This window comes from Sprattus sprattus, assembly GCF_963457725.1.
Source record: "Sprattus sprattus genome assembly, chromosome: 20".
Lineage (NCBI taxonomy): Eukaryota > Metazoa > Chordata > Actinopteri > Clupeiformes > Clupeidae > Sprattus > Sprattus sprattus.
Genome location: NC_137918.1, coordinates 19,838,746 through 19,854,676, shown reverse-complemented (window position 1 = coordinate 19,854,676; position 15,931 = coordinate 19,838,746). Strand labels below are relative to the sequence as shown.

Genomic DNA, 15,931 nt, shown 5'->3' with positions numbered 1-15,931 from the left:
CATGCTACCGGTGTGGTAAGAGGGTGTGCCTCTGCACTGGGACACAAAGACCACATTCAGACACAGTGTGTGCTCTTGATTAGGCCAAAGTGTTAGACTGTATGGAGATGTTCCTGGCAAAATGGCATTAGACTGGCATCAAGTGTTTTCAGTAGCAGAACACAGACAGCTCTTTGTTCCTAACCTTTGCAAACGGTAGTTCTGTCATCAACTTGAAATGTCTTATTAATGTCTTGTTACGGTGTAGGTTTGTTTATGGACTGGCCTATTTTTGCTTGTGCCAGTGCCTTGTAACATGCTACGTTGACCTGCAGCTTATGGAAACAGTTATGCAGAAAATATAGAAAAGTAGAAACAACTCCTCAGTTTCAGGCAAGATCCAGCAAGCTTTACCTAAACATCCCTCCCACCTGACTGACCTGATCAGTGAGTTGCTTGTTCATTGGTTTTTCAGTGTTCTTGTTTAGCAGGTCTATCTTTCTTCATTTTACCAGTAATGATGCTCATGTTATTGTGCTATTGTGCTATCTTATTTTCTTTCTTCCTCAGTTAACCAGATTGTTCTTTCAGAAAAAGAATAGTTATTCAGTAGTAAAGTGCACTTTGTACCTTTTAGTGCTCTGAGTGTTTGTAACTACACTCCAGCATGTTCACTGACAGCATAGCAGCACTAAAAAGGTTGTTGCACGGATGAGTAAGGGCTCAGCTCAGCTCAGCATAGGTTTTGCTCAACCAAGTTCTCCAAGATTTCAGATGCGCAAGTGCAGTCATTAGATCTGGAGAAAATAAGTAAGGGATAACGGCCGACGAGCTGTACAGTTCTACAAAGATAATGGACGCTGCGGGGCAAAGAACTCCACGACACGCAGCGTCTTTGTAGAACTGTACAGCTCGAAGGCCGGCGATTTCACTTTTCTACTGGGACTAAGTCCAAGGTGTCCGGTTATACGAACTTAATGTACACCCCATCAGCCAATCAGAAAACAGTATTTCGTTCCAGAGGGAGATAACTGACTTTAAATGCCTGTTTTGTTGTGGGTGCAACTTTAGACATGGCTCACTGTAGCCTGCTGTTTTGTTCGTCTTCACTTGGGCCCCTGAGCCGATGTTTTAGAAAAGGACAACGGCCAGCAGAAGGTCATGGCAGTGTTTCCCCTAGGTTTACAGCTTAGGGGGGGGGGGGGGTGGGGAGGGGGACGGCGGCAGGGGCGCGGCGCGATTTATTTATTTATTTTTTTTTACTTGACCTTCCAGGGGGGGCGGGCGGGGCCGTTGGGGGGGCGGGCCGCCACCCTAATATCATTGTAGGGGAAACACTGCATGGTATGGGTTGCCTCCTCCAGTGCAGGGGAGGGCAGTGTGGGTAGACCACTCAATCTCAGTCTCTCTCCCTGTCTCTCCCTCCCTCTTTCTCTCCCTCTCTCTCTCTCTCCCTCCCTCTCTCTCTCTCTCCATCTCTCTCTCTCTCCCTCTCTCTCTCTCCCTCTCTCTCTCTCCCACCTTCTTCTAGGGTTAGCTTCCAGAAGGATGCAACAAAGGTACTCAAAGGCAGAATATTCAATCTCAGACTCCAAAACCAAAGAGGCCACAGTGAAACAAAACAACACAGACATTCCCCATCATCTGTTGCAAACCTAAACAGTTGTTTTTTATTCTAATGTAATATGTCGCTACGTCATTGTAATTAATAACAATTAATAACAGATACGAGGTTTGACCCGCATGTTAGTTTGTCTCCTTGTTGGAATAGCCTAGATTTCATCCTCATTAGGCTGTCATGATGAGTCACGCTTCTGATTGAGAGCAGAGACAGTGGAGGAGGAGCCTGTGTGGGGGGTCAATTGGTCATTTAAAATTACTGATGTCATGCTCTGAATTTGGGAAAGCCAATGATGTTGTTGATGAAGGCATACATGATGTTGGGTGAAGGCTGAATAGGCTACTCTTTTGGACAGTTAGCAAACTTTTGAAAGGGATTTACACATCGACTAGAAATAAGTGTTATGAATGTCAGTTGGGTTATTACATTTGGAGTTGTAGTCTCCCAAGATAGAAGACTGTTCTTGTTGGCTGAAATAAGTGATTTTCTGAAGATGGCTGCTGAGTGGATAGACTTGCATGTAAGGACTTTGCGAGGGTCACTCTAAGATGATCACTAACAGGAGAACACACTAGGAACACAGTAATACATCTCCTTCCCCAGCCTTTGCCGTCTTTTACAAAGCTTAATTAAATACTTTCCTTTCACTGTGAACATTTGTTGAGTCAATTTTACATTCATGTTTAATATTATTTAGTTAGGTGGCCTAAAGGACAGCTATATTCCTAGGTTATGGTTTCTGTTGTCTTTGACGACGCTGTCAAGTGAATGTTTAACGTTTTTATGACGGCCGAGTAAACCAAGTGAGACCTGGAGGCATTTTCAGGCAGACCGGGAGAGTAGAGGAGGAAGGTCATTAAGATCTTTTTCTCCCAAGGGTGACGAGATTACATGCACAGGGGAAGCCTGATATCTCTTCCATCTCTGTCTATTTTACTAATTTGCTTGTTTTGCTCGTCTCTGTCAGTCTGTATTCCTTCTCTTTATTTGTATGGAACAAAATGTGTTGAGTAGTGATTTGAGTGGGTTAGTTATTGGTCTGGTACATTTTTTCCGCCATTATATATTCGCAATGTTTTGTAGAATTGAATTGTTCCTTTTACTGATGAGATGACCCCTAAATAGACTGTAACTCGTAAATGGCCAATCCAAACTCTGTCATGGTGGAAATGAGATGTGGGAAGTTTTCAATAATTTCCCCTTTCCTTCGCAGAGTACCATATTCTGAATGTGTTTTTTCAAATCGAAAATGACTAAGCTGCTCAACTCGTGGTGGTTGGCAAGATTTTCCATATTAACATTACAGATTTTATTCTAGAGATATCTGTCGGTCTAATCTGATGTACCTATCTATCTAAATTGAAATGTGAAAACAGTTACATAGGACTAATTCTGAGGAGCTGTGTAATAAAATATATATATTGCAGTTGTTGTGATTATGAGGAACGTTTCCCAACATGGAGCAATCCATCTATATCTATGTTCTCTCTCCTCTCTGCAGGTTCCTGAGATCATCAGTACTCTACGTCAGGCCAGTAAGAGCTCTGCACGGCAAGAGGAGTCCGCTGCTGCTGCAAGCGCCCTTTGCTCAAGTTGTCATGACGACAAGCATCATCATGACATGGGTTCGCCTAGTACAGTCTCGTTCGCCAAGAAATTCGAGGTGTTGTTCTGCGGACGAGTTGTTGTCGCGGACCGCAAAGCTCCACCTGCTCTAATCGACGAGTGTATTGAGAAGTTCAGCCGAGCCAGTGGAGGTATCGGGGGGCTGGCTGCCGGCATCAGGCGGGCGCTGTCCCTCCAGCCCACTGCTAACGGAGTCCAGGTGGGAGAAGGCAGGAAGATTGCGTTCTTCCAACGGGACCCCAGCTTCCCGTCCCTGCAGGCCCTGGATGAAAACGGCCTTTCGCCAGAGCTACGAAAACGAAGTGCCAATGGAGCCTGTGGAGTCCAGCCCACCAGTATACAGGAGAATCGCACCATGCTGTTCACGGTACACCATTTTATTGCTTATTTTTTATTTATTTTTTGGCTTTTTTATGCCTTTAATTGATAGGTTAGTGAAGAGTGGGACAGGAAATGAGAGGGAGAACAGGTGGGGAGTGGACTGGAGAAATGACACCGGATTCGAACCCTTGTCCTCAAGCCCGAACGTGATCGAGGCTCCTGTGTGAGCTACAGTGCCCCCATTATTGCTTATTTTTAGTCACTTTAACTATAGTAGTCTTTATGGAACTTCCCCTGCTTACCTAAGAGCTATGAAATAAATGCCGCCTTATAACTGGTGGAAACTTACAGCTTTGTTTAAATAAACTGCAATTGTAATAATAATGAGGAAAATAATAATAATATAATCCTTTAATTTATGGAGCAGGTATCAAGTACAGGACTACAGAGCACTTTAAAACCCATTCCAAGAATTATAATGGGGAAAAAATAGCAATACGAAGCGACAATGACAACTTACACTAAAAGGCATAAAAAATAAGAAACAGCAAAGAACAACAGAATAAAAACAATACAAAATTATAACAACAATAGGATAAAAAGTTAGATAAAATCGAAACTTTACTACAGCCTTATGAAATCTATTTAATCTTGGAGTTGCCATCAATGAGGTTAATACATAAATACATTCCCAGCTTAAAAAAGATATATTTTTTTTCATAGTTAGGTAATACTGGTAGTTAACAGATGTAGTTTAACTATCACCATTCAAATCAAATTGAATGACATTGGATATAATTCAACAGAGAACAGGATATAATAATCTATCATTTACTTCACATACTTTTGTTTGTGTGTCTCAGCCCTTTTTTATGATTTTTGTCTGGGTCCTTTAAATGGTCAAGAAATGCATAAAAGAGCACCTCAAACGAAACACCAACATGCACAGAAGGCATGAGGAACACTTGTGAACTTCAAATATTTGCATTTCAACTTTCCTAAACCAAAAACCCCTCAAAGAAGTCACTGACATTGTTAACTGAGTTGTACGTATCATTATATGGGCATTGCATACCATATCTCTGTGCAGCATAGTACCCAGTATGGTCAGGGGTGGCATGTTATGTGTTCAGGGGTTGGCATGTTATGTGGTTAAGGGGGATGTACTGAAGGTGATTTATGTTGTGTTTAACAAAAGGTGACTGTATGTATTGGAAACATCTTGGCATGCACCCATAGTTATCTGTCCACACAACTCTGTCTCTCTGTGTAAGGCTCTATCATTGTGTTGTTTTCTCCTCTCTCTCTCGCTCTTTCTCTCTCTCTCTATCTATCTCTCTCACTTAGTCAGCCTTAATGGCTGAATTTTGAAATTAATTTATACGAGTGCGCACTTAAAAGCTGATTGAGTAGAATACACACACAAACACACACATATTCAAATAAATCACGACCAGCTGATAGTAACTTTTTACACTTTTAATAGAATAATATAATGAAGTACTACACAAAGGGCATGGGAAATACTTGTAGTGCTATAACACTCATGCAATGCACAGTTCTCTATAGGGAGAGGACGCCTCTACACACACACACACACACACACACACACACACACACACCAACACACAAACACAGCCGTAGAACACAACACATCTTTTCACTGCATTTACAAAGACTCACTTCTGCTTTTTAAATTATTGTTGTGTAGTTCCAAACAGTTGTCTGCCCGTGACAGTGCATTATACATGTTGGCTTCTAGATACATTAGTTGCTAATGACTCCTGAGCACTTCAGGAACAGGAACACTATGTTTTTGTGAAGGACTATGCTTATTGTTACATAATGGCCTTCAACAAACCTGACAATGTGACCAACATAAATTACAAATGATTATAAACTCATTCTACATTATACACTTAACAGTCTTATACACTTATACACTTTATACACATTATACTCTTAACAGTCTTTCTCCCAGAAGCACACACACCATCATCACCTACACACTAAACTCATTCTACATTATACACTTAACAGTCTTATACACTTATACACTTTATACACATTATACTCTTAACAGTCTTTCTCCCAGAAGCACACACACCATCATCACCTACACTATCCATTTCTGTTGACTCATTCTGTAACCTCATGATGTCCTGGCCGGCCCTGTGTCCCTCTGCCCTTGTATTGTTAGGGTGGCAGGAAATACTCAGCATTTTGGCAGGAAGTAGGAAGACTTTAGTAAGTCTCATCTAAAATTTTCACTGTTTAAGCACAATTCACGCCAGATTCTCTGACATTGGCCTTACTGACAATAACACCCAGTCTGAGTATTTTCTGACGGTATCAACACCACTTCAGCAGGTTTGCGTAGGAGTAGCCAGTTTGGGGGGAGGTGCAGCAGGACCCCATTCTTCGTACACTGCTTAACAAATATAAGGGAATGTCCCATATGCATGATCAGTTCATGGAGGATGAAAAGCTGTGGCTTACTTGGTGCCTCGAATGAAAGTTTGACCACAATTATACTAGCAGGATTAATGATGGGATGAAAGTTATCTACATAGGGAGTGGGTCCTTTTCTACAGAGTCCACCATGTTGTGCCACCATTGTTCTAGAGTAGCCCAGAATGGACTAACCAATTGAACAGTTACATAGCTAACTAATCAGGATTACCAATCGTTAGTAGTATTATAATAAAGAGATGTACACCTGTTAGTATAGTTTATGTAAGTTTGTTAGGTATATGTTATAAGTCATTTCCACATTGGATACATCAAAAGCAAACAGCTGATCAGGTAGAGAAAATAAAAAAAACAAAGCGACATGAAACCAAGCTTAGATGAGTAAAGGAGACTGACGTAATGGCTGTAAAAAGAGGACCCTGCTTGAGCAGTCATACTAACCTAACCTACCAGTGCCTTTATTTGACCTGGTCTTTATTACTGTCATTGAGACTGTCATTCACTTCACTGAGTATGACAGAAGAATCAAATAAAATAAGGGTTCACTAACATGACTTAATAAACCCCACCTGCCGAAAACATCGACAGTAGAGTAGAGGGTCACCAGAAACATCAGGTTAGAATTAGATACTAGAAGATTTGAAATGACAGAGTGCAGATGTCTGGAGTTGAGATTTGAGGGCTGAGAAGGAGTAATCACAGATATTTTTGTGAATTCTATAGTTGGGAGCAGTGGTGATTTTAATATGAAAAATATGGCAAACAAGATGGAAAAAAACTAATATCTGCAGTATGATACAGCAGAATAAATCATTCCAATATCTCAGTAGAGAAGAACCACTGATTTATGTATGATTCATCAGTGTTATACATAATAAATAACAATAAAATGTTGACAAAATAAACTAAAACATCTTCATCTGGTCATTTGCAAGTCACTTCTGGTTTTTGCCTCTCGACAAGTACTTGCAACTTCCTCAAACAAGCCCATCAAAACCAAACCACTTACTCTGCAATGATGTCATCCAGATGGAATCTCCCGATTATCCACAGCAATGGATACAACAGGATCTCTCCCTCTCTCTTTTCTCTTTCTCTGCCCCCCCTCTCTCACACACACACATTCTCTCTCTCTCTCTCTCTCCTTCCCACACACACACTTACACAGACACACACACACACACACACACAGTCTCGGTCTGTGCAGCAGTCGAGATTTGCCAGTGTTAATGGAATGGAAGTGAAACATGACTGACTGTATAAAGATTTTTATATCTTATATGACTGATTTATATGATGTAGTCACACCACAATAAGCATCTTTAAAAGGATGTTCACCTTTCACAATGTCTTTCTTCAATATAAGTCCCTTACTTCATTAATGTTGTCTGAAAAGAATACTTGTTACTCAATAATGCAGGATAACATGCCTGAACACCCCGTGTGTGTGTGTGTGTGTGTGTGTGTGTGTGTGTGTGTGTGTGTGTGTGTGTGTGTGTGTGTGTGTGTGTAGGTTGGGAAGTCACAGATCTTCCTGGTGAGTCCTGACAGTAAGAAAGTGGCCATAGAGAAAAGCTTCAGAGAGATCTCCTTCTGCTCCCAGGTAAGCAAATACAAACACACATCAGGGTTTTTTCTAAACAAGGGAACAGGGGCGCTGCGCCCCGATACTCCCGACGTGCGCCCTCCTACCGAAATGCCGACTGCACCTGTCAGACTGAGACTTGGACCTGTACTTACATGCTGCCGTTAAACATACACTATTTCTCAAAACGATCTTTTCTCCTCGAAAATATCCCAACACCACCTCCTGACAATGTGTCTGATCCTCAAATAAGTTATCATTACTCGAAAAATATGTCTGATCCGAATTGGAGTTTCCCAGACCGAGTCGACATGTTGACATGCTAACGTTAAACTTATTTAGTATTCAAGACCATTCCAGTTCTCTCTGCACAAAGCGGTTTCAATGAACGACAACGATAAACAAATGCTGAGTGCTGATCAAGAGTTTAAGGTCGCGATTCTTGTCCCAAATATGACCAGCTTCATTCAGTGATTGAAACAAATATTGAAGTTTTGCAGTATAGAACAGGGGTGGCGAACCTGCGGCTCTTTGCCGGCTGACGTGCGGCTCGGCTCCAGCTCGAGTGCTCACTGACTTTTCTCTTGGTGTACAGAATTTTCAAATTGTAAAATAAACATCTAAAATGCATATTTTGCACGCAATATATTTGGAAATACTGACAAAAAGCTGTCCGATTTGAATGGGGTATTTATTCATGTATATTTTGTCATCACGCGATCTTGAGAGACAAGTAACGTTAATGTTCAAAACATGAAACATTCTAATGTGTGCACCCAGTCTCAGAGAGTAACTAGTCAGACTAGCAGTACTGAAAGAATGCCATGGCTTAAAGCTAAACGAAAATATGAAGATGAACACCGGACATCCTTGCCTGAATGAGAGGAATTATTTGGAAAACCCCTTAATATGCCAGACGTCACGGTCGCATTTGAAAGCCTCAAACTTGGGGCGCCGTCTCTCCACACACAATGCTTACAAAGCCAAGGAGTTCCTAACGGCACAGATCTGGGCAAGCACAAGGTACATACTATGAAACGTCAGTCAGAGAAACAGACTCGGCTTTTTTTGGAAATGTACGAAGTACTCTGAAACGGTCACGTTGGCATCGTATCAGGTGTCATGGAATATTGCTCGAGCAAAAAAGTAATATAGTGAGGGAGAGTTTGAAAATTGAACAGAGGATATCTGACATTAAATATAATTAGCACCTATCTCAGCAGATATCTTCAATATGATTATTTTTGTGCCATATTTTAAATCTAAATTTGTTAATTTCTCTTCCTAAAACCCACTAGAGGACACTATTAAAAGGTTATTTTAAAAAAAAAATCTTATGGGGGAGCATGCCCCCAGACCCCCCTAGTTTTGCTGGGTCACTGGAAAAAAGAATAGGTTTTATGTAGGGGCTTATCCCCCCCAAAAGTGGGAACCTAGATTCGTGTGGCTCTTCAAAATGGTGTTGCGTCGCTCCCTCGGCTTTCGTGCGGGGGTGTGCTCCCTGCTACTATTTTTTTCTAGAAAAACCCCTGCACATCATCTTGTTAGAAAACACCTCGAGTTTCTTGCACATTGCTCACATTGTAGCCTCTTCTCTCTTGTTAATTGTAGACAGGTCCAGTTCTAAAATCGTAGAATGAGGGTCAGGACTTGGTGTGAACGCTATGGTGTTTTCCTTTGCTGACTGTTTTATAATCCTAGGATGCAGATAAAAGCAGAAAGATTAAGACCATGCATTACAGAGTGCCACAGGGGGGTGGGAAGGGCTCTCGCGTTTACAGGGTTGTTAGGTTAACGCAGATTTCGAAATGCAATTTTTTTTTATGTAGTATTATTAAATGACACACACCCTCCCCTCTCTAAGTGAAATGATGACATCTCTCCCCAGGGCATCAGACACGTGGATCACTTTGGCTTCATCTGCAGAGAGTCTTCAGAGAGTGGGACGTGCCAGTTTGTGTGCTATGTCTTCCAGTGTACAGACGAGGCCCTGGTAAGGTCAAGTCAAGTCTTTTATTGTCAGATGCACAGAACAACAGAGTCGGACTGGGCACTGAAACTCTTAGGACAGGACACCGTACCACACTACCATAACATAACAGGACATAACATAACATATAGGTTCTCCACATGATATAACATAACATGACTTAACATAGGGTACTAAACATAAGATATACCTATGAAAGACAAAATAGTAGACCTACTAGATAAACAATAAATATACAATATAGATACTAAACATAAATACACATACTAAACAGATACACATACCTACATGAGGTAAAGCGGATGGGTGGCTTGTTTGGGTTGAGTTGGTGGTGTGGAGGTTGGATAAGTGGATAGATAGTTTGATGGTTGGATGGCCGCCTCTTCTCTGAGCGCTCTGATGAAGGTTGTTCTCCTCAGGTGGATGAGATCATGTTGACTTTAAAGCAGGCGTTCTCCGTGGCCGCCCAGCAGCAGATCTCTCAGACTCACGGCCAACAGTGTGAAAGCTGCCCGCTGCTCACGCTGCACAGAGTGTGTGAGAGGATAGAAGGTGAGCCCTGCATATGCACACACGCACACGCACACGCACACACACACACACACACGCACACGCACACGCACACACACACTGTATATGTCTGTGCAGTACAGGATGTGTCTCACATACACACACACACACACACACACACGCTACTGTATAAATACACACATGCTGAAGAATGATAATTGCTCTGCAATGAGCATCAATTACATACACACACACTGTGCACACTCATGTTTATGTGCAGGTAGCAAAACTAGCACCTGCCAAGTGCCAGTGGCGTGTAGGGTTTCTGTGTGTGGGTGAATGATGGCAGTGACTTCACCACTCTGGCATGTAGAATAAACGTGTTCATCTTCAAATAAAAAAAACCCATCTGATCCTGTTAAACTGGCTTGCCATATCTAAGCGACAAGCAGAGGGGGCAGGGAGGAGAGAGAGACACAGGCAGTCCCTCCATGTTTTGCGATTCTACGATCGCAGGAATCCACATACTTTTTTCAGGATGCTGCATATTTATACACCGCATAAGTTGTGCATGAAATTGCAGAAAATAAGCCTTGTCATTAAATTCCTCTTCTGGTCTCCTGATGGTGGTATGAAGTACTGCACAGTCTGTCATCCCTGATTCCTTGCCACTGCTTCATGTCCCATTTGTTTGGTGTCGCCTGGTGATTACATTGATTGGCGACCACGATTTGCATGGTCTAGGACATTCGCTTGACAATGACATTCACAGCATAGCTGGATCTAAATCTGTTATCTGAAACTGATTGCACGTTATGTTATTTCTGCATTGTATTCAGTTGCGAAATTGAAATTGTCTAACTTCTTAACACCAGTCAGTAAGTGGTTTACAATTCAATGAAATTACACATAAAGGTAGTATATTACTGATACATAAAAATTTTGTTAGGTTAATCATTGTTTAATTTTGGCGGGTAACTTTGGCTGGTATGCTCCAAAAATGAATGTTGTGTCCTGTGTTTGTGTGTGTGTGTGTGTGTGTGTGTGTGTGTGTGTGTGTGTTTGTGCTTGTGTCTGTATCTGAGTGTAGGTGTCCATCCATCCAAAGCCAAGCTTGAACTCCAAAAGCATCTGGCCACACTGGGCAGCCTGCAGCAAACAGCGGTGTTTGGAATCACCATGGTGATTATGCCACACATGCCACATATCAGGACCTTCCATTCACAACAAACAATGGTGCAATCATTCAGAAAAGGCTTGATTTGATTAAGTGACCAATAACACCCTGTTCACCTTTCCTGTTTACCTCAAGATAATCCAGTGTTACTTGTCATGCATTCTGAGATTTAACTAAAGTAGTTTTCCACAGTCTTCATCGATCTGTTTTTGTTTCACAGCCAGTTCATGCACGAAAGCGTATTTCTTACCTAAGTCAGATTCATTAAGGATCACATTCCAGATAGACCTGGTGTCAGGTTCCGTGAGTTGGGAAAGATTAGAGATGGGCTATTTAGCCTATGTTATTTGACTAGATCCAGCTCTTGTATAGGGATATATAGATATATATATAAAGGATCACTGACTATCAGCACTGAGCACAATACTGTGTTAATTATGGTGTTAAAATGCTGGATCAGTTGTTGTTTTTTTGGTTTTGTTTAATTTTCCATTTCGCCCTGCTTATCGTAATTTCTCATTTACTACAACCTCTTTATGCATATAAAAGACTTTTGTTAAATTAGCCTCTTGATAAAGTCTACATCTTAAATGGTGTTCTGCGAACAAATAATGAAAACAGCAGCATTCATTCATGCCACATTATTTGAATATAGGCCAACAGTCTCTGTTCTGTAAGGCAGAAAAGATAATGATTTCATGAGATGTTAGATATCAGCTTAAACTAGGAGCCAGACGGAGCAGAACCTGTTCTGTGCAGTCATGTGTAGGGCTTTCTCAGGTGACTGAATATAGACATTTGCTTTCTATTCTTTACTACATAGTGCATAGAGTTGGAACGAACGGTATGTTTATCTGTCCTTCGCATGACCATATACCATGAAGATTCGTTTTAAGATCATCCCAACACTAGTGGCCTATAAAACCACGCTTCAAAGAGGCATACCGTCTCTTTAACGTTCCCTATTCTCATACTGTGACCTAAGTAGGAAGTTAGTCATTGACTTCCTATTAGCTATGCTTATCCGCAACAACAGACACAGCTCAGCTGCTCTCTGATGTGGTACAGTAGAGGTAAAGCCAGCTGACAGCTGTTGGACTAGGGTTGTTCCTGTTTGTGTTGACTGGTCCAACACGTGCTTATTTTGTAGATGCCATCTCTTCACAGGTTAAGAGGGAAATTATTTTAGACATTGAAGGAATCACTTATCAGTCCAGTTATTCACAGTTTGCAGAGTTTTCAGACACATGCAGACAACAAAAGTAGATTTAGTTTTGGAAACCTTCCACAACCTCCAGAAAAACTAGTCCGGTAACGTTGGCTCTTGGAGGCCACCCAGTGGTGATATAGTGTAATTGCACAAAAGAGGGGAAAGTGAAATGAACACATTTGCGTGCAGTTGTCAGGAGTTTGTTGTGTGTGTTCCAGAAAGCGGGACCTAAGTCAGACCGGGAGGAGAATGAGTTGCTGGTGTCATGGCTGAGGAGATGGTATGAGGAGAAACAGAGGAGTCACACACACGCGTATAACAAACAGGTACAAACATGGAAGCAAGGTGAAGAGGTACACGCATACACTGGTGAATACAATCATGGATAAATTATTTGCAAATCAATTATGAACCTCCTGAATTGTGTGTGTGCGTGCTTGTACGTGTGCGTGTGCGTGTGCGTGTGCGTGTGCGTGTGCGTGTGCGTGTGTGTGTGTGTGTGTGTGTGTTGTTTGTTGTGTTTCTATAGAGTGCAGTGGGAGAGGAGAGAGGAGACGCCGGGTTGAGTGGCAGCAGGGTGCGGCTGGAACAGCTGACGAGTCGCGCTAAGAGGTCTTTAACAGAGTCACTGGAAGGCATTTGGAAGGTGCGTTTGTGCATAAGTTTTATTTTATAAACTATATTTTATTGTTATTTCAGAACTTGTAGGCCTACTGCCATTGTTAATAAGCTATCTCAGACTGAGTGATCACCTCATCTCTGAACAATTAGTACAAGTTTTAACCAATAAAAAACAATGCAATTGAACCAGCATTATCCAATGCCAAGTGCCTACTTGGACATTAGATGTCGGCTATGAAAAAAAACAACATACAGCCCATTTCTTCTTCTTTTCAACATTAAAATTGAACCAGCAATATTGGAACAAAATATGAAATAATTACAAAAAGATTACAAATTATACAAAACATGTCTTAACATTTCAACATTGCAAACGGGATGGGTGGGCCTGTCTGCGTTTTTATAGCACGTTCCAGTCCGCGGTGCAAAGTGAAAGGAGAGTGAAAGAAATAAGCATAGAAATACTGGCCCTACTGCTTATCCAGAATGATGATAAGGTCACAGATCCATAGCTCTCGTAGATCATGTTCTTCTACGTGCTGCAACACAGTGGGAAACATGTAGTGACTTGGGTCTGGCCTTCTGAGTCGTGCAAGCCACAGCTTCAAGTAACTTTGGAAAGCCTGAACATTTGTCCAATTGAGAAAAACTTTGTTGTACCGTCCCTGTAATTTCAAGTTCAGTTCGTTGAGGGATGAGGGAAGATATCGGCCAGATAAGCAAATTGAGAAGCCAATCATCAGTGAATAATTCAGCAAGAGTGGACTTTTTCTGGAAGAGGAGCGCATGGATTTCATGTCTTAAGTTCATAGAATCTGGTCAAAACTCTGCCTTTGGACAACCAGCGCACTTCAGTGTGAAACGGTATGAGCGTATGTTCTGCCCCCATGTCAGTGCACAGTTGATCAAACAGCCGGTTGTTAAGTGCACTGGCCTTAAAGAAGTTTATAACGCGACCTTGCTCAGTGTTTTGTCGAGGGCGGTGGGTATGCCCTTTCATGCCAATGCCTGGCGGTGTATGAAACACTGATTCCTGGTCATTTCCTTGCCTGCTGCCTCCTTTATGGGGCATTCTACCGAATTCGTGTAATATGCAGTCCCTCAACAATAAAAACTATTTACAAAACAATTAGGTATTTAGGCATAGATATTTAATTAGAAAATGTTATGGTCTATATAAACCCAATGCATTACATGAGATAGTGATAAGCTAAATATATACAAAATCATCATTTATAGGGTACTTTCTATTGGGAAGTAGCTGTCCCCAACCCTGACATCTAAATTTCAATGCCTTTAAATAACACTTTTCAATTTTTTTAGATTTTTTTCAATGATTTAATTTCAAAGATCTTTATGATTGGGTTGAAACAGAACTTGGAATATTTAGATTTATTGTGGGTTTAATTTTTAAATCAATTTTCTATACTCAAAAAATCATGTCCCTAGTTTTCATGTCACTACCGAAACACAAGAGTTTTAGTCCATTGGCTGAGCCTGTGTTTTAGCCACGACTCTACATTTTTGACCATGCAGTGACACTGCATCTCTGTCCCTCATGGTTGAATGGTAAGTAGCTAAATCCCATAGTTTTTATATAAATGTGTTCCAAAGTCTGAAAACTGACGTGTAACCTTAAGAATTGTCACTACCGAAACGCATGTTTTCTTCAATTAAGTAAACCTTTTGGGGTTTCATGGAAAATCTTATGTTTGTATGTGTGTTCACCTCTTCAAAGATGTGTTTGAAAGCCGTGTGCTTGCTAGAATTCTTTATTTATGCTTAAAATTAGCTAGAATTGTCACTACCGAAACAGTCACTACCGAAACATATGGTAGTGACCTGATGATTTCAGTAGTGACAAAATGAAATGGTAAGTAGTTCAATCCGATAATTTTTTTAATAAATGTGTTGTGTGGACTAAAGGGCGGCCCAGAGCACCTTTTGGAAGATTTTGGGAGAGAAATGAACATCTATCCAACAGTGCAGTCACTACCGAAACACTGGATGTCACTACCGAAACAGTGCAGCACTACCGAAACACAGGATGTTTTGTAAAAAATTAAGTATATTGAGTAATCAACTAAAATGTTATGATACTGATTGGATTAATGTATGTTCAATTTCATCAATCAACAACTCTGGAATCAATATGATCAGTATTTTGCATTTTACAAAGAAATATTGCACTTAGATTTTGATGAATTGTATAAATTGAACTTGAAAATTTGGTAAAAAATTCATTTTTATGGATTTCATTGTGAAAACCTTCAAGAAATATTTGTAAAAATACTCTTCAGAGAAGGGAAGGAAACACAATCTGAACAGGTCAATAATAATACTTTTTTACTATAGTTAATGTGATGTTTCGGTAGTGACAATTTTTGGAAGAGGAAAAACATTCCAACACATTCTGAAAATACAATATAAAAATTGACTGTTCTTTTACTAGATAAGTGTACTTTAGATATGGTACAATATACATACGGACAAAGTTTTGGGAATAAAACATAAAAAAAAACAAAATATTTCCGACCTGACTTTGCACCAATTCGGTAGAATGGCCCTTATACGTTATTACTCCGCTTTTCCTGCCTGTCCTATTTGCAGCCCCATCGCTTGTTACGCCTTCACAATTGCCCCAGTCAAGTCCATACGGCAGGCAAAATTATTTTTTCAGCAATAGTGTGTGGCTGTTTCTCAATGGCCACACGGTAAGCAACCATGTAAGAGGCGAGTTGGGCTGTGTCATTTAATGTGACATTTCTCCGGAGAACGTTTACAGATGTTTTAATCTCCTGTGCCTTTCCTTTGAAAGA

The 15,931-nt window shown here is 40.9% G+C and overlaps 1 protein-coding gene across 1 annotated transcript in view; it reads left to right on the top strand.

Moving 5' to 3' along the window:
• tbc1d1 (TBC1 (tre-2/USP6, BUB2, cdc16) domain family, member 1) overlaps positions 1-15,931 on the top strand; it is a 61,366-nt gene that overhangs the window by 15,600 nt on the left and 29,835 nt on the right. Inside the window, exons 4-10 of the mRNA XM_080859477.1 lie at positions 3,102-3,593; positions 7,533-7,622; positions 9,493-9,597; positions 10,014-10,146; positions 11,195-11,286; positions 12,710-12,817; positions 13,021-13,137. Coding sequence (XP_080715603.1) covers positions 3,102-3,593; positions 7,533-7,622; positions 9,493-9,597; positions 10,014-10,146; positions 11,195-11,286; positions 12,710-12,817; positions 13,021-13,137 — 1,137 coding nt within the window. The remainder of the gene's footprint in view (positions 1-3,101; positions 3,594-7,532; positions 7,623-9,492; positions 9,598-10,013; positions 10,147-11,194; positions 11,287-12,709; positions 12,818-13,020; positions 13,138-15,931) is intronic.